The sequence below is a fragment of the Paralichthys olivaceus genome, chromosome 9 (genome assembly GCF_024713975.1).
Source record: "Paralichthys olivaceus isolate ysfri-2021 chromosome 9, ASM2471397v2, whole genome shotgun sequence".
NCBI classification, from domain to species: Eukaryota; Metazoa; Chordata; class Actinopteri; order Pleuronectiformes; family Paralichthyidae; genus Paralichthys; species Paralichthys olivaceus.
Genome location: NC_091101.1, coordinates 26,847,501 through 26,867,973, shown reverse-complemented (window position 1 = coordinate 26,867,973; position 20,473 = coordinate 26,847,501). Strand labels below are relative to the sequence as shown.

At 44.8% G+C, this 20,473-nt stretch overlaps 2 protein-coding genes across 12 annotated transcripts in view; both read right to left on the bottom strand.

Moving 5' to 3' along the window:
• Positions 1-228: 228 nt before the first annotated feature.
• nfkb1 (nuclear factor of kappa light polypeptide gene enhancer in B-cells 1) lies at positions 229-17,921 on the bottom strand. Of its 11 annotated transcripts, none has more exons than XM_069531453.1 (24): positions 17,661-17,813; positions 16,963-17,041; positions 15,622-15,665; positions 15,020-15,101; positions 12,932-12,972; positions 12,459-12,557; positions 8,331-8,482; positions 8,092-8,255; positions 7,849-8,007; positions 6,875-6,979; positions 6,558-6,649; positions 6,131-6,269; positions 5,553-5,696; positions 5,328-5,441; positions 4,945-5,206; positions 4,721-4,835; positions 4,170-4,371; positions 3,401-3,570; positions 3,196-3,298; positions 2,828-2,952; positions 2,533-2,602; positions 2,270-2,433; positions 2,071-2,185; positions 229-1,984 (listed from the first exon to the last, which is right to left on the bottom strand). In XM_069531453.1, exons 3-24 carry the CDS (start codon positions 15,658-15,660, stop codon positions 1,899-1,901), a joined length of 2,742 nt encoding a protein of 913 aa, XP_069387554.1. In that variant the 5' UTR covers positions 15,661-15,665; positions 16,963-17,041; positions 17,661-17,813; the 3' UTR covers positions 229-1,898. The 11 variants fall into 11 exon arrangements, with proteins under 11 accessions (XP_069387554.1, XP_069387559.1, XP_069387551.1 ...); XM_069531458.1 differs by having other exon boundaries at positions 16,975-17,041; positions 17,661-17,799; XM_069531450.1 differs by having other exon boundaries at positions 16,987-17,093; positions 17,661-17,792.
• Positions 17,922-18,570: 649 nt separating this feature from the next.
• LOC109644051 (diacylglycerol kinase theta) overlaps positions 18,571-20,473 on the bottom strand; it is a 13,805-nt gene continuing 11,902 nt past the window's right edge. The window contains exon 23 of the mRNA XM_069531447.1: positions 18,571-20,473. This exon is cut by the window's right edge and continues 644 nt beyond it. The gene's annotated coding sequence lies outside the window, so the exon portion shown is untranslated.

Sequence of the window (20,473 nt, the reverse complement as noted above, 5' to 3'; positions counted from 1 at the left end):
AATTTCTTTACTCGGTAGTGTTGAGACTCTAATTCATAAATATTCCAACAACCAACCACGAGTCTTAATTACTTAATTGGCTGATTTATTGTTTATTTAATGTCACAAATAATTGAAACGATTTTTATACATATAAATATATAAAACTGTTGCACTGGTGTGTTGACGGCGTCGTTATAATTTAAAGATGTTGTGATGAACGAATCACAAAACACTGACAACTGTCAATTATATAAAAACAAGTTTTATTTAAAAACAGACACGACCAATGAAAAGCTCACGTTGAACTGTACAGAGCTCGGAGAAGATAAATAGCATCTGTTAATCTACCTTTCCCACAATGCCTTGGAAGATGTGATGTTTCTCTTTGGTTCGAGCGTTTGAGTCACATGAGAAAAAAAAAACTAAAGTCCCTTAAGTTCATGTTTACGTTTTCAGTGACGAGACAAAAGAAAATAGATGCAGATGTTTTCATCATAAATGTGACATTAAATCAACTGTGTGGAGCTGTTACTGATGCACAGCGCCCCCTGTGGGTCTGAGAGATGAGGTGGTTTTCATGTAGAGAAACAAATTGAGAGATCAAGCTCATGTTTAAAGTTTCTGCTGAACATTGGAGATAAACTCTGGTTGTTAAGAGCTGATCTCAGTTCAGCTTCACTCTTCCACTGGAGCTGATGGAGACTCTCAGTCACTTGTTCTCTCAGGAGATGAACCCACTCAGCAGAGAGAGAGAACAGACGCTCAGGGAGCGAAGGAGGAAACGTTCTCCACGTTCTCACTCAGTAAAGTTACAGACGCTCAGCGAGACGAGTGGGAGTCACACAGTTGATTTAACACATTAGAAAAACCTCTGAACTTTACAATCATGTGAGTCTGAAGCACCAATCTCTCAGCAGACCAGTGGCGGCTGGTTAATACATGGCTCCGCCCCCTCCAACATCCTGAGACAAATGTTTAAAAATGTAAAACATCATTTTACACACGTCACTGCTGCAGAGCTCCTGGTCGAGCGTCAGCACTGAACATCCAATATGATTTGTTTGATTTCTGTCTGAATACATTCACTTCCTGGTGCGGGCGCAGGACAAGAGGAAGTGAATGTGGGTCCTGATAGTTTGACGACCATGTGACCTGAGGCTGCTCTGATTGGTTGTTGCAGATTCTCCACTGGATGTAGCTCTCTGCACCCCTCCCACTTTTGTTTACAGCCAATAGGTATTGATTTTCATTTTTCTGATCTAATGCGATCGGTCGACATCTGACGTCACTGAGTTGGTTCGGCTGTGAGCCGGTGAACGTTCGGAGACTTTAAGTGGAACTGCAGCAAATCTGATGAATTCTTTACTGAAACAAAACGACGAGAGGAGGACGAAGGATCTCGGTCCGACCTGATTGACAGATTCAGGAGCAAGTGATGAAGACGAGTTTTAAACACCCGGAGCTCTTCCTGCTCTTGTGAGAAACAGACGTGATAACTGGAGTTGGTGTTAATGTCTCTCAGTGCTTCACCTGTTTGCTGTTTCAAAGTGTCGGCACGGAGGTACAGTGGACAACGACGCGGGTGCGAGACCTAAAATACATTTTATCACCAGCCGCCACTGCTGCAGACGTCTGGACAGAAATGGTCCCGTCAGCAGAGCAGGAATCAGAAAGAGTTCAAAGTCTCGTTAAAGGTTTTGGTGAATTTCTCTAAACCGACTGAAGAAGATTTACTTTTCTTTCTGAGAAACAAGATTCAGCCGTCGACGTTTTCGTCTTCGCACTTTTCATCAGCTTCACACATTTAATTAAAAACTTTTGGTGAGAAACCTTCGGCCCTGGAGACGTCGTGAACAGCGATGGATGATGATTGTGCTTCTTCTGGTGAAGCAGCTGGAGACGGACCAATCAGGTCCTTACGCTGTGGAAAGCTCCACCCCGCTGTCACAGACACCGCTGTCGATCCGAACGTCGGCCTTCACCTGAGCGCGTAGAGACTCGACTGTGGAGGGAGAAACCACGGAATGACTCATCGCCATGGTGATGGAAACAAACAGCAAGCAGACAATAATCATGTGATCAGCTCACCGCTCGTCGACGTCTCCTCGGAGCGACGCAGCGCCTCCTCCACGATGCTCAGAGCTCTGCACTCTCCCGCTGACCTCAGACCAGCCAACAGGTCGCTGACTGTCCCCCCCGAGACCTGCAAACAGCCAGAGGTCAAAGTGTGAAGGAGGTCAGAGGTCACACGTGTGTGTGTGTGTGTGCGTGTGTGTGTGTGTCTGACCTCGTAGCTGTCCAGCAGTGTCTTGGCGGGGGAGGGGCTCAGTCTGAACGCTGTGTTTAGGATCCCAAGGCCCAGACTGTGAGCTAGCATCTCCCAGCATCCTTCACTCTCCAGGGCACAACACACATCCTGCTTCACCCCCACATCCAGGCTCGCCAGGTCACCTGCACACGCACACACACACACACACACACACACACACAGTGGTCAGGGAGCGTTGTGATTGGTAATCACCCTCAGTTGAAATGTGTGTGTTGCGTCACCTTGTGGGCGGCTCACGGCTCCGTGAGGAGTTCTGGGTTCGTACTTTTTTCCGTTGAGAAGATCGATCACCTGGAAACAGACAAACAGTTTCTCTTTGATCAAAGTCAAACGCCCTCTGGTGGACAAACCGCAACAACACCAACACATTCAGTTCTCGTTGCTCTAACAAAACAAATACTTTTATTACGACGCGACGATATAATTACATTTCATGGTTAAAACATTATATGAATAAAGTTCAAATTAAAGAGACCGTGTGTGTGAAAAGGCTCCGTCAGTGTTTCCTGTCTGTACCTGTGTGGTGGCGGCCATGTTGAAGGGAGTGGTTCCTGGGATGTAGCCTTCGTCTTCGTCGTCATGGCAACACTCGTCCTCTCTGAAGAACAGCGGCTCGTTGTTCTCCTTATGAGGGTCGGCCCCTGACAACACAGGAGGCAGGAGCCAATCACAGATCAGCTCAGTGACTGTATACAAACACCATTGTGGCATCAAGGCCCCGCCCACACACGCACAAGACCAATGAGGAGTCAGTCTCAGCTGTCAATCATGACGTCTCAGCCTGTTTTTAAATCATCAAATAAGTCATTAAAACCAAACTGATGTCGTCATGGTTACAAACATGGAGGAAACAACCAGAGCACCTGAGAGCATGTGTTTCCTACCTGCCGCCACCAGGAGCGCTGTGAGCTTGACGGAGCCCCTCCCTGCAGCAGTGTGGAGGGGGGTGGAACCGTTAAAGGTGCAGCAGTCGACCTCTGCGTTTCCCTGACGACAGAGATCACAGGCTGTGATTGGTGTTTGATGCAGGTAACGTTTAGTGATGTCAATCATTCGTAAGCTTTGCTGTGATTGGATACCGTCGGTTACCTCCAGCAGCAGGCAGCCGGCCAGCGACACGTTGTCGGTCTCCGTGGCGAGGTGGAGGGCGGTCCTTCCACAGCTGCGCTCCTGAGCCTCCACGTAGGCCCCGCCCTCCAGGAGCTCCCTGAGAGAAGACAGCTGATTGGCCAGAACAGCCAGGTGGATGGGACACAGACCTGGTTACCATGGAGACAACACACATCAGTCCATTTTCTTGACTACGTTGTTGTTGTGTCTGAGTTGTGTGTCTGTGTTGTGTTTACCTGCTGTGTTGTTGTGTGTCTGTGTTGTGTGTCTGTGTTGTGTTTACCTGCTGTGTTGTTGTGTGTCTGAGTTGTGTTTACCTGCTGTGTTGTTGTGTGTCTGAGTTGTGTGTCTGTGTTGTGTTTACCTGCTGTGTTGTTGTGTGTCTGAGTTGTGTGTCTGTGTTGTGTTTACCTGCTGTGTTGTTGTGTGTCTGAGTTGTGTTTACCTGCTGTGTTGTTGTGTGTCTGAGTTGTGTGTCTGTGTTGTGTTTACCTGCTGTGTTGTTGTGTGTCTGTGTTGTGTGTCTGTGTTGTGTTTACCTGCTGTGTTGTTGTGTGTCTGAGTTGTGTTTACCTGCTGTGTTGTTGTGTGTCTGAGTTGTGTGTCTGTGTTGTGTTTACCTGCTGTGTTGTTGTGTGTCTGAGTTGTGTGTCTGTGTTGTGTTTACCTGCTGTGTTGTTGTGTGTCTGAGTTGTGTTTACCTGCTGTGTTGTTGTGTGTCTGAGTTGTGTGTCTGTGTTGTGTTTACCTGCTGTGTTGTTGTGCTCCATCAGTCCTCTCACTTCTCGGTGTTGTAGTAAACACTGGACCATCCCTCCCCCCTCCTGCTGTGACGCCAGGTGAAGTGCTGTGTTTCCATGGCGATCAGTCAACGTTGGGTCGGCTCCGGCCAATAGCAGCGCCTCCACCGCCTCCTTCTGCTGGGTGATCACCGCCAGGTGCAAAGGAGTCTGGGAAACAGGAGGAGGAGCTACATTACCTACAGTTCGCGGTAGATTTGCTTGTATTTGTCTGTCTGTCTGTCTGTGTGTCTCTGTGTGTGTGTGTGTGTGTGTTTGTGTGTGTGTGTGTGTCTCTGTCTGTCTGTGTGTGTGTCTCTGTGTGTGTGTGTGTGTGTGTGGTAGGAATGAAGTGTTATGCCACAAGTTGACCACCAGGGGGAAGTGCATGCACATGATATAGTGGTATGTCTTTGACAAACAACAGGTCACGTGAGTCTCTTCAGTGCTGACATTAAGTCACCTCCATCGTCATGACAACAGTTGGAGAACACAAAGTGACGTTCTGGTTGTGCAGTACCTGGTACAGGTGGTTCCTCATGTTGAGCACTTCCTCTCCGGGCAGAGCAGAAACGACCTGGGTCAGACTCTTCAGCGCCGCCTGCTGGCTGTGGAGAACCGCCAGATGGAGTCCTCTGAGACGACAGAAGAAGGAACACGCCAAAGACTCAACGTAAGGATTTTAATGTCAGAAAAGACAATTCTGAGCTGTAAAATGATCAAGTGCACAGAATTAGTACTGACGTGTCTCCGTCCTCATCCTGTGCAGTCATCAGGGGGCGCTGTGGAGCCAGCAGGTAAGCTGAGTCACCTGTTACAGAGAACTGGAAGAGAGCCTGCAACTGTCGGCTGTTGACTTCACCTCTGTCTGGTTCTGGCTCCACACTGACCCCTCCCTCCTCAGTCCTCTCCCCGACCTCCGTGCCTCCAGTCTGGGCTGAAGCTCGCACCTCGGCCCCTGAGTCATCGTCGTCGAGATCACTGTCGTCTGTGTCGCTCTGAGACGCTTTAACACAACGTTCACTTCAGCTCTCTTTCAAATCATTCATATTTATGATTAACAACAATATTACACGTCCTCTTAAGCCTCGGGTGACCACGCTCTCTGATGACAGTTACATTCTCACCGTGTTTGATGCCTCCTCCTCCTCCTCCCAGAGCAGCTGAGTATCCTGTGGAGAAACCACCTCCACCTCCTCCTCCTCCTCCATAGTTATAGGTAGTAAAACCCTGGAAGTAACCTGGAGGACAAATCAAACACACTCAGACCACAACAGAAGATGACGTCTGGTACAACAGAAACACTGAGGCTGTGTCAGCTCCTACAGACATTGAAATGTTGATGCCGTTACCTCCTCCTCCTCCTCCTGCAGAGCCAGGACCTCCTCCTGCTGCTGGACCTCCTCCTCTATACAGACCTCCTCCTCCTCCATGGCCGCTGAAGTCCTGAAAGTTGGGCAACGTCTTCTGCCTCTTCCTCTGCACCTCCTCCTTGTCTGAACACACACCGGTAAAAATGATGTGTAGGAAGACGAACAGTCAAAGTAGAAAATCCTGAAAAAACTGGTCTCTGCTCCTTTAAATGACAGAGTCACAAGTTTCATCCATGAAAACAATCGTGTAAATGTGACTCAACACATTTTCCTTGATGAAGCAGCTCTGACGTAGCTACCTGAGCTAACTTAGCTTGTGAAGTTCTGATGATGAGCTACACCAGGCTGATTCTCCGATACGCGTTGTAATGCTAACGCTAACGAGGCTCTGATGAGGCAAACTGTGATTTATGAATCTGGGCAAAACAAATAAAGTTTGACTTCATTGATTTTCCACTTTTACACCATGTGCATATTTTGTTCTGATGAAGAGAAGCAGTGATTCCTGGTGAGTTCAGGTCAGTGTGTTTATTTGACCTGGGGCCTGTGCGACCTACCGATGATCTGGGGGTGGTAGGTGAAGGGTTTGGGTTCACTGCTCTCGTTGTCGGATTTCCTCTTCAGCTGGACGAACACAGACGTCGGCCTCTGCAGGTTCTGGTCTCGGTACTTCGGAGTCTTGAAGACGATGGCGAACTGACGGCGGGGAACAGGTCACCATGGTTACTCTGTTCCTGCTGCCTCTGATGATACTACACCTCAGATACTGTGTTTGCTAGATTAACTGCATCAGCGTGAAATGTGTCCGTTAATCACAACGGATGTTTACGGGAACTTTTGAGCTTAAGAAGGACACATTTAATAAAAGGAGCTGCTGAAGATGTTCAAAAAGAACGAAGCTATTTTATAAATTACAACTATTAAATAAAATAAGATCAAGCGGTCACTGTCAGAAAGACAGTGTCCTGATGACAAAGTACTGACCTGTCTGTGGACGTCTGTCGGTGAGAAATCTCCCAGAGCCTCCCAGGTCAACCCCGAGTCGTCTTCTTCATAGAACCTCACCTGGATATCATCTGTAGGAAAACACACACTTCAGAATCCCCGTGATTTAAATAATCCAGATAAACCACAGGAAAAAAACCTTCCAGCAGGTGGAGCTGTTGTCAAACACAACGTCCACATTTTCTACATGAGGAGAATCTGATGCTTCAGACTGAACTGGAGATGAAGATCATTAGAATTATAATTATTAGCAGATAGTCACAGTCGTTATCCTCACCTCACCTCACCTCACCCACCTTTCTGGACTTTGTCGCAAAGCAGATAAACCTCCTCCCCCCCCGTGACGCAGCCGGCGGTTCGATCCATCCTCACGATCTTCAGGTTGGAGGCGTTCGGAGCCTCTGAAAGGAGGAAAGAAAAGGTCAAACAGCTGCTGTCCAGCTCCGTCAGAGGTCACGGGGTCAGAGTTCACGAGCTTCACAGAGACTGAATCTGTTCTCATGTCCTCCGACATGTCAGGAAGACATAAAGACCAAATAACTTTCTGCTTTGATACTTCAGACCCTCACTCAGACGATTGTATGAATTTGTCTGACATCTTCCTTTGTCCTGATCTCATTCCTGCTCTCCTGGGGATGAACCCTTCAAAAGGACCTTTCCTCCAGCGCCACCCTCAGGACAGACTTTACATGTTCAGCTCTACTCGTGTAGACGAGTCTGACGACTCATCAGGAAGATGTGTCACTTTAACGCTGTGTCTGTAATGAACCCTGCAAAGACTCGTCTGTGTAACATTTGTGTGGATAAACTGAACGAAGTAGGTTTCACTTTTCTGACAGGAAGCTGCAGCTTACAGAAACCAGAGCAGCAGGAGGGAAATGAAACCAGGAGAACTGAACATGACTTCACTCTGATCACAGCCGAACAATGAAGAACAGATAAATGTCCAACCTCCAAAATCACCCTCTCGTCGTCATCCTGAAGAAAGGTGGTGGGACTGTTCAGATTTCTCATTTGTCTTTCCTGAAGTTTACTACTTTGTTTTTACATTTTTATGCAGATGATGCAAAAAACTACTTCATCCATGAATCCACCTGAGCTCACCTCAGTAGCCTGGCTCACAGCTGAGCTCACAGACCTCAGGAGGATGATTTCATTTTTTAAATAATTCACTTGCGTTAATTAACGGATCCACATTTCTGTACTTCAGTAACTGAAGACAAGCTCTTTGGAAAACGTCCATAAAAGTGTTCTGTGCGTTTGGACTCACTGCTGTCGTAGATCGGTTCAGACACGACGGGCTCGAGTCGTCTGGAGAAACCTCCGTCACTGTCAGGGAGGAACGCTGTGAACAGGAGCCGCACCACACTAAGGTCCATCTCTTTAGCCTGAAGAGACGCCGCACTGCTGATCACACTGCGCTGGTGCTCTAGAGAGAGAGAGAGAGAGAGAGAGTCCCATGAAACCATCACAACAACTTGAAAACAAGATGAATCACGCACAGTGGGCTTACCGTGGAGGTCTCGGGGGAGTCGGACCTCCCCCTGCAGGGCATCAATGTCTGGGTGGATGGAGACGCCACAGTTGTATCCCATCCTGAACGCCTCGATCATCCTCTCCTCCAGAGTCCTCGCCACGTTCTTCTTCGTCACATGGAGAATCCCCAGGTTGGGGAAACTGACAAACAAAAACACGATTACTATTGTGTATTGTTGTGTGTGTGTGCATTCTTGTGAGTGTGCGTTTGCAGACCTGATGCTGGAGTCTTTGGGCTGCAGGTCCGTGATGCAGATGCCTTTGTCGCACTGTTTTCCCACCAGACTGTGAGCGTGAAGCTGAGGACGGGGGGTCAGCACCGTCACAAGCTGGACCACAACCCGGGCTGGACCCTGGTAGTTACAGATCTGACACACACACACACACCCACACACACAGACACACACACACACAGAGACACACACACAAATCAGATGAAGGGACTAGAGACATTTCCACTGAAGGTCTGTTGAAAACGCACTGTGGTCGTCTCTTAATCTTGAAATCCTATCGGTTCATCTTCAGGGGCCACTGAACGTTTTGACCTAATGTAATTCCCTGGAGGTGATGCTGCCATATCGTTTTCACAAGAAAGAAAATCTGTAGTGAGGTCACAGCAGCACCTTTGACCTTTCACCACAACAATTCAAATCCGTTCATTTGTGAGTTCAAGTGAACATTTATACCAAATTTGAAAACTTTGCCTTAAAGTTTTCTTAAGATATCGTGTTCACAAGAATTGTACAGAGGAACAGACGAAAACATAAAGCCTCTGACCACTAGATGTCACCAGCACAGAGGAATACAAACCAATACAACTGAAGAGGAAACACTGAAATACATGTTTCCTTTAAAAACAACTCATAGAGACAATTTGATCCTAATGTGAAACTGGTTGATGGTGGAAGAGTGAAAGCAAACAAAGTGTGACCGTCACTTCTTCTGTGTACGAACATCAACATAGATGAAATATTAGAGCTTCACTGAACTCTGACCAGAAACTGTCTTCAAGCTTCAGTTGAAAGTTTATGATCTGATCTTATCACTGAGCGGATTTACATAAAGGAAATCAAATTTAAAAAAATACTGTGTTCCTGTTTCCACTCGCCGGACGTGTGTGTGTGTGTGTGTGTGTGTGTGTGTGTGTGTGTATCACTGCAGGTATTTGCCTGCAGGGACGTTGCAACTGCTGCAGTGAATAAACGTGAGCCCACTTCCTCTTCCCGGGTCTGTCGGCCAATCACGGCTCTCCGGCAGAGAAGCTGAAGAGTTCCTGGAAACACAGCGGCTGCTGGTGTTTGACGGTTTCCTGGCTCGGAGACGTTTATGATAAATACCGGAAGTGTTTGATGGTGCGACAGCGTGGAGGGTGTTGTTTCAAAGTCACAGATCGATCTCTGCAGGTGTGACTGATCAGTGAGGAAGGAACAGAACAACTGATGTAACCACACTAATGTATGTGTCACCAGGATCATGTGAAAACCAGGAACAGATGAACAGGATGAGAAGAACTCGTTATATTGAGGCTTTGGCAATTTTTATATTATATATATATATATAAATATATAATATATAATTATATATATTTTTATATGTTCTGTGACAAGTGTGTGATCTGATTCGTTTTCTCTTCTTCATGTGTTTGTTCAGTTTGTTCTCTGACATACGTACGTTCTGTCGTCATCACATACACTTGACTCTGATGTTGGCGTGTTGTCCTCAGTACTACAGTACTACAGTACTCCAGTACTCCACAGTACTCCACAGTATTCCAGTACTCCTCAGTACTCCAGTACTCCACAGTTCTACAGTACTCCACAGTACTCCACAGTACTCCACAGTATTCCAGTACTCCTCAGTACTCTAGTACTCCACAGTTCTACAGTACTCCACAGTACTCCACAGTACTCCACAGTATTCCAGTACTCCTCAGTACTCCACAGTTCTACAGTACTCCACAGTACTCCACAGTTCTACAGTACTCCACAGTTCTACAGTACTCCACAGTTCTACAGTACTCCACAGTACTCCAGTACTCCTCAGTACTCCAGTACTCCACAGTTCTACAGTACTCCACAGTTCTACACTACTCCAGTACTCCACAGTACTCCAGTACTCCTCAGTACTCCACAGTTCTACAGTACTCCACAGTTCTACAGTACTACAGTTCTACAGTACTCCACAGTTCTACAGTACTCCACAGTACTCCACAGTTCTACAGTACTCCACAGTACTCCACAGTACTACACAGTTCCACAGTACTCCACAGTACTACAGTTCTACAGTACTCCACAGTACTCCACAGTTCTACAGTACTCCACAGTAGTACATAGTTCTACAGTACTCCACAGTACTACAGTACTCACACTAGTTCAAATACACCACATGAACGTCATCGTGGTTCAAACATTTTATTGTCGCAGGTGAAGACTGCAGCTGCTTCTTCTTCTTCTTCTATGGTTTAATGTGTCTCTACTTCCTGTGATTGGTCCAAAAGTCCAAACTGTCCAACAAAGTGTTTTCACTGTGAACCAACAGAACCAGGTTCAGGTTGATCCAGACCCAGAACTCCTCTTCTGGTCTGAGGAACCGTTCACACCTGAAGTTCAGCTTCAGAGTCTGAAACAAACCAGGTGTGAAGATATTGGAGATAAACTCTGGTTGTTAAGAACTGATCTCAGTTCAGCTTCACTCTTCCACTGGAGCTGATGGAGACTCTCAGTCACTTGTTCTCTCAGGAGATGAACCCACTCAGCAGAGAGAGAGAACAGACTCAGGGAGCGAAGGAGGAAACGTTCTCCACATTCACACTCACACATTAGACTCACTTTGATCAAACTGAGGTTTAAGCATCGTTGTTCTGAAGCTCAGTCATGATAATTAAATAAGTGATTAGTGTGAACACTGAGGACGTCACAGGGTTTTATGAACAAGAAGAAGATTGTATTAATTGATTAAACAATGAGGATTTGTTGCTTCAGTTTCATCAACGTCAGATGTTTTATCATGTTTTTATCCCTGACGAGGCAGCGAAGGGTTAAGTGTGTCGATGTTTCTGGGTTAAAGCTTGAATCTGCGCCTGAGACACCTTTCCTGTTTATGACGTAACTGCACTTCCTTCTAATTACGTGAGGGGAGGAAATTCCCAACAGACATGAAGAACAGTGTGTGTGTGTGTGTGTGTGTGTGTGTGTGTGTGTGTGTGTGTGTGTGTGTGGGTGCAGGTCTGGGCCTGCAGACTCTTCAAAAGCCTCTTTACCATAGAACTGAACTTGTTTTTGTTGTGTGTGACGTTGTTTCTACCGACTCACATTAAGTCTGAAAGCAGAGATCTCACTGATGTTTGTTCAAGTGTTTCTGATCAGTTTGATTTAATGGTGTTCAGCTGCAATATGACACTTCAACACTAGATGTCACTAAATTCTACACACTGAACCTTTGAAGCCAGTGAAGATTAAAGCAGATTATAAACTAACACATGCTATTTAAATTGACTGATTTATGAGTATCACCCTCCTCCTCATCATTGTTCCACCCGTCCGACCAGAACTGCAGGAGGGGTTTTCCCGCCTTACGACAGCTTTGTTCTAGAATTTTTCTAATCACATCAGAGAAAGTTTTATTTCCTCATCTAGACACCAACTGGGTGTGGAGACGTTTCACTGTCATCAAGATGAGCTCTCAGGTGTTTCAGCGACTTTGAACATCACAGAGTATGAGTGAAGAAAAATCCACCTCAGTGACGACTAAATGTTTTAGTGTTTACTCTGAGGACTCCGACAGTTAGGATGAGCATTTGGTGAAACACATTCACTTTATATAGATTTGTATTTATGTCTTCCTTCTTCTTATCATATCTTTAGGTCAAAGAGATTTCACTGGATGTCGCATGTTTGTGTGACAAATAGAGTTTGAACTCTGGATTGATGATACATTTTCTGAAGTCAGACAGTGGAGGCAAAGAGTCGGACTGTGGCAGGAATGTGGGGATTTCCCGTCTGCTCTGGTTTGGTTGTAACATGTGGGAGTTCTACTCTAAACTAAACATCAACGTTCAGCTGCTGCTTCACTGTGACAGTGTCATAACAACCAGGAAACTGGATCCACAGTGAGAACTTCAAAATGACTTCTGTAAAAATCTTCACAGATACAAATCCATTCAAACGTAAACAGGACCGCATCACATCGTCGCAGTGAAACAAACGTCACATGTTTGATTCCTCATGTTTACGAGTATCTGGTATAAACATGGACAGTGATTGGTCGTTTACAGCAACTATCAGCTCAACATAGAGAGTCATGACGACTCAGGGAAGAAGAGGACCAACGGACAGGAAGTGTTACCTTGACGGTGGGGTAGGTCTTCCTGTTCTTCTCGCTGGACGCTCCGGGCAGACCGCCGTGAGACGGACCTTCACAACCGTATCTGAACCTGAAGCCTCGCTGACAGACACACAAACAGGTCCCGCTTTTATTTCATGATGACAGAGTTGAAGAAAATTAGTTATTTAAAAAAAACAGTGGACTCTGCAGGAGGTCACCATTCATTTACCATTTTACACACAATTATCATTTTTACTTTTCTGTGAATGCATGAAATAAAAAATAAAGGTTTGTTTTTTTTAGTGTCAGTCTGTTGCAGACATTTGATTCAGATCGTTTCACTGTTTAAATGAGTTACAGCCCTGAAGGTGTTAGTGTGCCTCTGCCAGCCAGAGTCTATATAGAGTTTATATAATGATGATGAACCTTTGTAAAGTCAAATCTCCTGCATCACGATCCCTCTCACATCTTGTGATTATTCAGGTGATGTTTACCTGCTTCGGCTGCTCCAGGATCTGCAGGAAGGGTCCGTCCGCTGAAAACAGACACAGAATGTCACACATTCAGCAAGCAACGTCCTCTGTCCTTAACTCAACAAGTTAAAACTACAGAGACACTTTCTGAGCAGTAACTGAAGCTCAGAGTCACATGTGAGGATCCGTCTCCAGGACACAAGGACAAGAGATGCTGATGGAACTGAACACATCAACTCAACAACAGATTCACTACATTAGAAGAAACAGTTCGTAACATTGATGTGTGGCGCAGTGACCACCGCTCTGTGGTAAACATCAGACTCTCTGACCACGGCCTGGTTTGTCTGGTTAGTGTGACAGTGTTCTGTCAAACCAACTCACAGCTCAGTGACAGCCGGGAGTTTCAGTTGCAATGTACCATGTTGTGATTTTCACCCGAACATCTTTACTCAGTTTCACAAAGTGAACACAAACAGGGAAGTGAGACTCACCACAGTTAACTGATACTCACACGTCATGAAAATCCTCTTTCACTTTAACTTCATCACTTTTGATTTGTTTTATATTCAAACACTGAGTGAACATTCGTTTTCCAAACTGAAAGAGTGTTTCCTCAACATCTGTTAAACCAGTGAGCTCAAAGCAAGCAGCCCAGAGTGAAGAGCCGGGGGTTTCACTCCTCGTGTTAAATCAAGTCTGTATTTCTTGATATTTCGTCAGTGTGTCTATTAAAGCAGCCGGATTAGATTAACAGACAATTGTCACTGAATCACTGAGCTCATTTTCTGAAATGATTTAACACTCAAACTTTACAGCTCTGCCATTAATCCCAGAAAGACGTGTCAACACACAGATCCATCTTAAACACAAGGAAACTACACACAGATATTTACATATTAACTAGAGCATCACTCAGTGGAGCTCTTACCTCATGAGACCACATCTGAACTCAGTAGATCTGGATTTTTATTTGGATCTGCACCAAATCATAAATATCAGTCCTCTGAACACGTGTGATTGTCTCCACCAAGTTCTGTGATGCCCGATGCCGCCCACATCAATTTCAGCTATTCAGGGCAGCCCCCCACCCCCACCTCTCTGTTATGCTAATCCCTGCATACGGACCACTGCTAACTAGAAGCAACCATCTGTGGCCACTGGAATGTGTTCAGAGAGGCAGCCACTGTCAATCAACACATCAACCTGGGGGGGTATGCTGAGTCTGTGATGGGACTCATATCCAAGAGTGTGAAGATGTTACCACCATCAAGAATATCCCCAGAGAGGTGCACGAGCTTCTGAGAGCACGTTATGCTGCCTTCAAGTCCGGATCTGCTCGAGCCCACTTGAACCGGAGAGCAGCAAAACTTATGGACAGAAAATCCAGAGACACGTCACCGACTCACTCAGGCGCTCGTTTCAATGCTTCTAGTCCATCACAGACTACAGGTCCTCCCACCACACTGCAACACCCCCATCAGCTGGTTTGAGGAAAGAACAATACAGCAATAATGACAGTGATGAAGTACTTCGACCCAGCTGACGTCTGAAGGACCCTGCACAGGTGCATAGTTCTGTCTTCATGCTCCACACCTCCAGGACATTTCATGGAAATTGGTTGAGTGGTTTTACTAACAAATAAACAGAGAATAAATCGCAGGATCCTCGGTGGAGGTCAAGATAAAAACATCTATTCTTTAAACCGTCTGACTCCCAGAATCACAACGTCTGAGACGTAGTTCTACGTCTCAACAAACCAGAGCAGTTACTGCACATACTTCTGATCTCATAAATCATGTTAAAAACATGAGATCACCATGACCTTTGACCTCCAGAATCAAATCTGTTAATACGTGAGTGGAACGGAACGCTTCGATCTGAGAGAACTATCTTGGGAAGATATAATGTCACAGTGACCTTTGACCTCTGAACCTCAAATTCTAAACAGTTCATCTTTGGACTAAGCGAAAGTTTCGCTCAAAGTGTTTTTGAGATATCGTGTTCACAGGAACGGAACAGACCAAGAACCTGAAACCCTCCGTGCTGCCGTTGAGGAGGAATAAAACCAGCAGTGGAATAAACACAACGTGTAGAAGTGAGACTCACCTGTCCTCAGAGACGTGGTCTGAGACATGGCAGGAAAATTTGTAAACTCCCACGGTGGATCCATAACCATGTTGTCGAAAATCTGCACCAACAACAAACAGACATGAACCATGAGACGGTTTGAAAACTGCACGAACAAAGATCTGAAGTCAGACAAACATTAACTGTCCAAACTGATGTTTACTGACAGAGGATTAATAATTATAGTTCAACACATCGTTGAAGTCAGAGTAAGTGAAACATCTGTACACAATATTAATGTGACAAGAGTCTCAGTTTGTTTTGCACAGTCGATAGAAATGAACCTTCAGGGGGAAACGTTTTACTTTTATACTTGTATACTCTTGCTGACGTAGACAGGTTTAATCAGTACTTATACTTTAACACAAGTATTTGTACTCCACTGGAGTGAAGAACGTGTGAACCTCCTCTGGACACTGACGGAACATGTCGGTGGACCAGAGGTAAACAGTAATATTAAAGTACACATCTGGGATCAGATCACTGTGTATTCTGTAGATTCTGTATGTATGATGTCATCATGAGTGTGAGTGACATCGGCTGAACAGAGGAATCGAACACACGGTGACAGGTGAGTTTACCTGATTGTTAGAATGAAGGTAGTGGTCGTCTCCGGCCATCGTGTCTGCAGAGGTCAAACACAAGACGTCAGATGAACACAAGGTGATTCATGGGTCACGACTGGATCGACAAGCATGTGACAAGGTTTTACTTCATAATCACACGTTATACTTTTTATTTTCACTTTTACAGTATGTTGTGAACAAAATGTCAGGATGATATACTAGTAGTACTAGTAGTACTACTACTACTACTGCTGACAATAATGATATTATGAGGCAGCGGGGGCCCCTGATGATGATGATGATGATGATGATGATGATGATGATGAACACTTATTATTCTTCAGTTCTATGAATTTATCATTAATATTAAAACATTCATATTAAGTCTAAGTGACTTTCTAAAACCTTCAGCAGTAACTATAATAAATCCAACGAGTTTGACTGAGTTCTCTGAACTCAATCTAATTATTACTTGTTTTTATTTAGCGATCACACTTGTTGCTGTTTGGCATCGCGCATTCCCGCCCCGGTTTCACATGAACGCGCCTGTGTGAAGCATGCTAGCTAAGGTGCTAACAGCTAACACCACCGGACGGTTTGTAAATGACCGAGCAAAGTCTCTGCAGCGCGGACAGGGACACGGTTCAGACCCGAGTTACCGGGCGTCCTACAGGAGGCTGACAGGGAGCTAACAGGCGGCTAACAGGCTGCTAACAGGGAGCTAACAGGCGGCTAACAGGCTGCTAACAGGGAGCTAACAGGCTGCTAACAGGAAGCTAACAGGGAGCTAACAGTGAGCTAACTCGCTACAGTCTGTTCACGTCACGTCACGAAACTCCATTTGAAAATCCTCCAATTAAAGGTTCTCACTGTTAATATGAATGTGTTAGCATGGACCTGTACACACAACCTAACAACACACACACACACAACCTAACAACACACACACACAGACACAACCTAACAACACACACACAACCTAACAACACACACACACAGACACAACCTAACAACACACACACACAACCTAAAAACACACACACACACAACCTAACAACACACACACACAGACACAACCTAACAACACACACACAACCTAACAACACACAACCTAACAACACACACACAGAGACAACACACACAACCTAACAACACACACACACAACACACACACTTCAGTCTCCGACCAAACGAGGAAGCCCGGAGCCTGAACTCAAGTGAAAACGCAGTAAACTAAGGATTAAAAGTCGGAACCGTAGAAACCGAAAGAAGCAGCGATGGTCGCAGAGTTTAGACCCGGAGTGAGATCTGGTGTGAGACCTGGAGTGAGATCTGGTGTGAGACCTGGAGTGAGACCTGGAGTGAGACCTGGAGTGAGACCTGGAGTGAGATCCGCGGCTCTCTGCTCACACGACCGAACACTTCAGGTCCCGGTCTGTGGACAGAGTCTGAGCTCATGAGGAAGTGAGTCCTGCAGTGACGTCCCGCTGGTCAACACACAAAGTTAGTCTGGTTACCTGGTCCACTGGTTACCTGGTTAACTAGTTACCTGGTTAACTAGTTACCTGGTCCACTAGTTACCTGGTCCACTAGTTACCTGGTTAACTAGTTACCTGGTCCACTGGTTATCTGGTTAACTCGTTACCTGGTCCACTAGTTACCTGGTTAACTCGTTACCTGGTCCACTGGTTACCTGGTTAACTCCTCACCTGGCGGAGTCTGGTGAACTAGTTACCTGGTTAACTCGTTACATGGTCCACTAGTTACATGATCCACTAGTTTCCTGGTTAACTCCTGGTTAACTCCTCACCTGGCTGAGTCTGGTCCACTAGTTACCTGGTTAACTCGTTACCTGGTCCACTAGTTACCTGGTTAACTAGTTACCTGGTCCACTGGTTATCTGGTTAACTAGTTACCTGGTTAACTCGTTACCTGGTCCACTAGTTACCTGGTTAACTCGTTACATGATCCACTAGTTACCTGGTTAACTCGTTACCTGGTCCACTGGTTACCTGGTTAACTCCTCACCTGGCGGAGTCTGGTGAACTAGTTACCTGGTTAAGGTGAACACTGGGGTCTCTTCACTTCGTCACGTGCAGCAGCGACACTTTGTAGAACCATCGTTTAATCCACATGAAGAGAAGAGAAGCTCGAGCTGCGGAATCGAACGTGTGACTTCACACTTTGTGTCCCGTACACCGGAATTTCCCTCTGACGTCACATCGCGACAAAGCAGAGCGCACACGAAGAGGTCTCACTCCGAGGACAATAATAATAATGAAGATGCAGTCGTGACTGCGGAAGCCACGAAGGAGAGAATGAAGAAGAAACGTTTTAAAAATGAAACTGAAGAACGAAATGTGTTTCATAGACTGTGACCTTTGACCCCGGTGTCTGTGTCCACAGGTCAGAGGTCAAACTGACTCATTCAGAGAGCTCAGCTTCTTCACGTGTGGAGTGACTCCTCTTCTCTCTTATAAACGATCTATGTAGAGGGAGGTGATTGTCCTTGTGCCCCCTGCTGGTCAAACGAAGAAACACCACAGGTACAACAATCATTCTTAAAAAAGTGTAAAATATTTCAGCACCATTAAAAACTTTAAGATTTAAAGTTTGATGACGTGTTTAAATCTAAGTTCTTTTCCTCTGTTCTCAAACTTTTTACATTTATAACTGAAAATGAAAAATCCATCGTCACAGAAACACAAATGAAAGTTTTTCTTCTTGTGTTGATCAAATTTAAATGTTGACCTGAAGAAACCTGAACATTTCACAGGATCAGCGAGAAGCTTGACCTGCTGGTGGCGCTAGAGGGAAGTTATAGACATGTTATTGATCCTGTGAGAAACATTAAAGCTTCCATCAGCTCTTACTTTCAAATCATTTTCAATCTTATGTTAATTACTTTAAAAGTTTCTGCTTGAAAAAAAGAAAAATATTCATAAAAACTCACAAACCACGTCATTAATTCTTAGATGATCTTTATTTTATTGTAATTAAACAGATATGAATCGTTATTTAAACATATATATATGTTTCTATATATTTAGCTTTAGTTATTACAACATAATAATAATAACCTGAACGTCACATCTAAGAGCATCTGTGAAATAATTAGTGCAATTTACAGTTACAACTTTACATTGGAAACAAAAAAAACTGCAAAAATATACAAATCATCTGTTCAATTAAACCTCAGGTAAAAACTAAACCGAGTTACAGCAGAAATCATGAGGCACGTTAGCTCAGCACGAAGCACAGCACACGAACACACGTCAGAGCACTGAGGGTGTCAATGAGGCACTACTGCTAACACACCACCACCAGGGGGCGCAACATCAGCACGACAGTCAGACGCTACGAGGCACAACGGACCGTGAGAAGCAGAGAAATCACCCTAAAGCCCATTTTTAACATTCCACCAAATGTGAGCGGAATTAGTGGCATGAGTGAGAAAGACGGTGAGCGACTGACAGTCAACAACAAAACGCAGAACATTACAAACCGCTAAAACGATGCACAAATAAAAAGCTTTCAAGAATTATAATCTGAGATTCTTCTGGATCAGAAACTTTGACTTTCTGGATTCACGTTCTGAAGGGTCCCGACATTGTGATGACCCCTACTGGCCCCTACTGGACATGACAGTTTCATTTTGTCTCCAAGACACAAAATCATTCGTTGATTCATCAAAAGTTAAAAAAGTAAAAACTCAAGAACTTTTTGAAAGAAATTACAACCCCCCCCCCCCCCCCAGCAGAGCAGTGAAACATCCCAGTCAAAGTTCGTATGAATGAGACTCTTCATATCCAGAGAAAACAAGATTAAACTTGAACTTGTGAACATAGAAGTAGAGAATACAGTATTTCAGGAGGTTGGAGGAACTTTTAAACAACTTGATTGTGAATCCAAGTTAAAGTGAAGACGTCTTATCTGTTATTATTGTTATTAACAGTGTGACGGCTCAATCACAAGATGAAAACAGTTTTCAATCTGTTTTAAAACGGCCTGGACCTGGATCAGCAGCAGGAAATGAAAAGTTGATTATTTCATAGAAAATGAAAGAGAAGTTTTTAAACTGGTGGAAGCAGAAAAAAACGACACTCCACTCGGAGGCAGAACTACAGTACCTCATGCAGTAATAAAACACTCCTGGTACTACAGGACAGTACTACACACACACACACACACACACACGCACACACACACACACGCACACACACACACACACTCACACACACACTCACGCACACACACACACTTAATGCCACTGATGACAGTAAATGAAGTCATCTGGATTTAAATCTTTCAGACGTGAACTTCATGTTAAAGAAAATGCAGCTGAACGTTGGTTTGACACTTTGAATAAAACACAACTTTAACAAATCATAGAAAAACATCAAAGTAAATCAGTAAATGCAGAAGTAGAATTTAAAAAATGTAAATATTACAACCGACGAGCTGGGACGTCCAGCATCAGATCCCTCGTCTGTTCTCTAATGACCGAGTCTCTGGGAATGTGGATGAAGTCAGTCTTTCTGTCGGAGGACAAACTGGCAGCTGAAGCTCATCGCTCACCGTTTCAAATCTACAAAATCTGACGTTTCACTCAAAGTAACGCAAAAATATTTTGCACCCAATTTGGAAAAATTTACACAAATATTTGTTCCTTTAGTTTTGGCAGAAAATGATTAAATATAAAGTTTTTGCCCCAAATTTAAATTCGGTCGACTCCACCAGACGCTGCATTAAATTGTATTTAAGTTTTTAGTTTGAATATTTACTTATCTTTTGTGTGTAGCTTGGCAACCGGACAAGTAGCTAGCTCCGAGTTTCTTAATATTTACTTTACAAATTTGATCTGGCT

Coding starts and splice junctions, on each gene's coding strand:
- nfkb1 (XM_069531448.1), bottom strand. CDS start 15,660: ATGGCCGGAGACGACCACTACCTTCATTCTAACAATCAG. Junction 5,442..5,552: donor TGCAGGAGGAGGAGGAGGAG/GTAACGGCATCA, acceptor TTTGTCCTCCAG/GTTACTTCCAGGGTTTTACT. Junction 2,186..2,269: donor CACTGCTGGACAGCTACGAG/GTCAGACACACA, acceptor GGCTGTTTGCAG/GTCTCGGGGGGGACAGTCAG.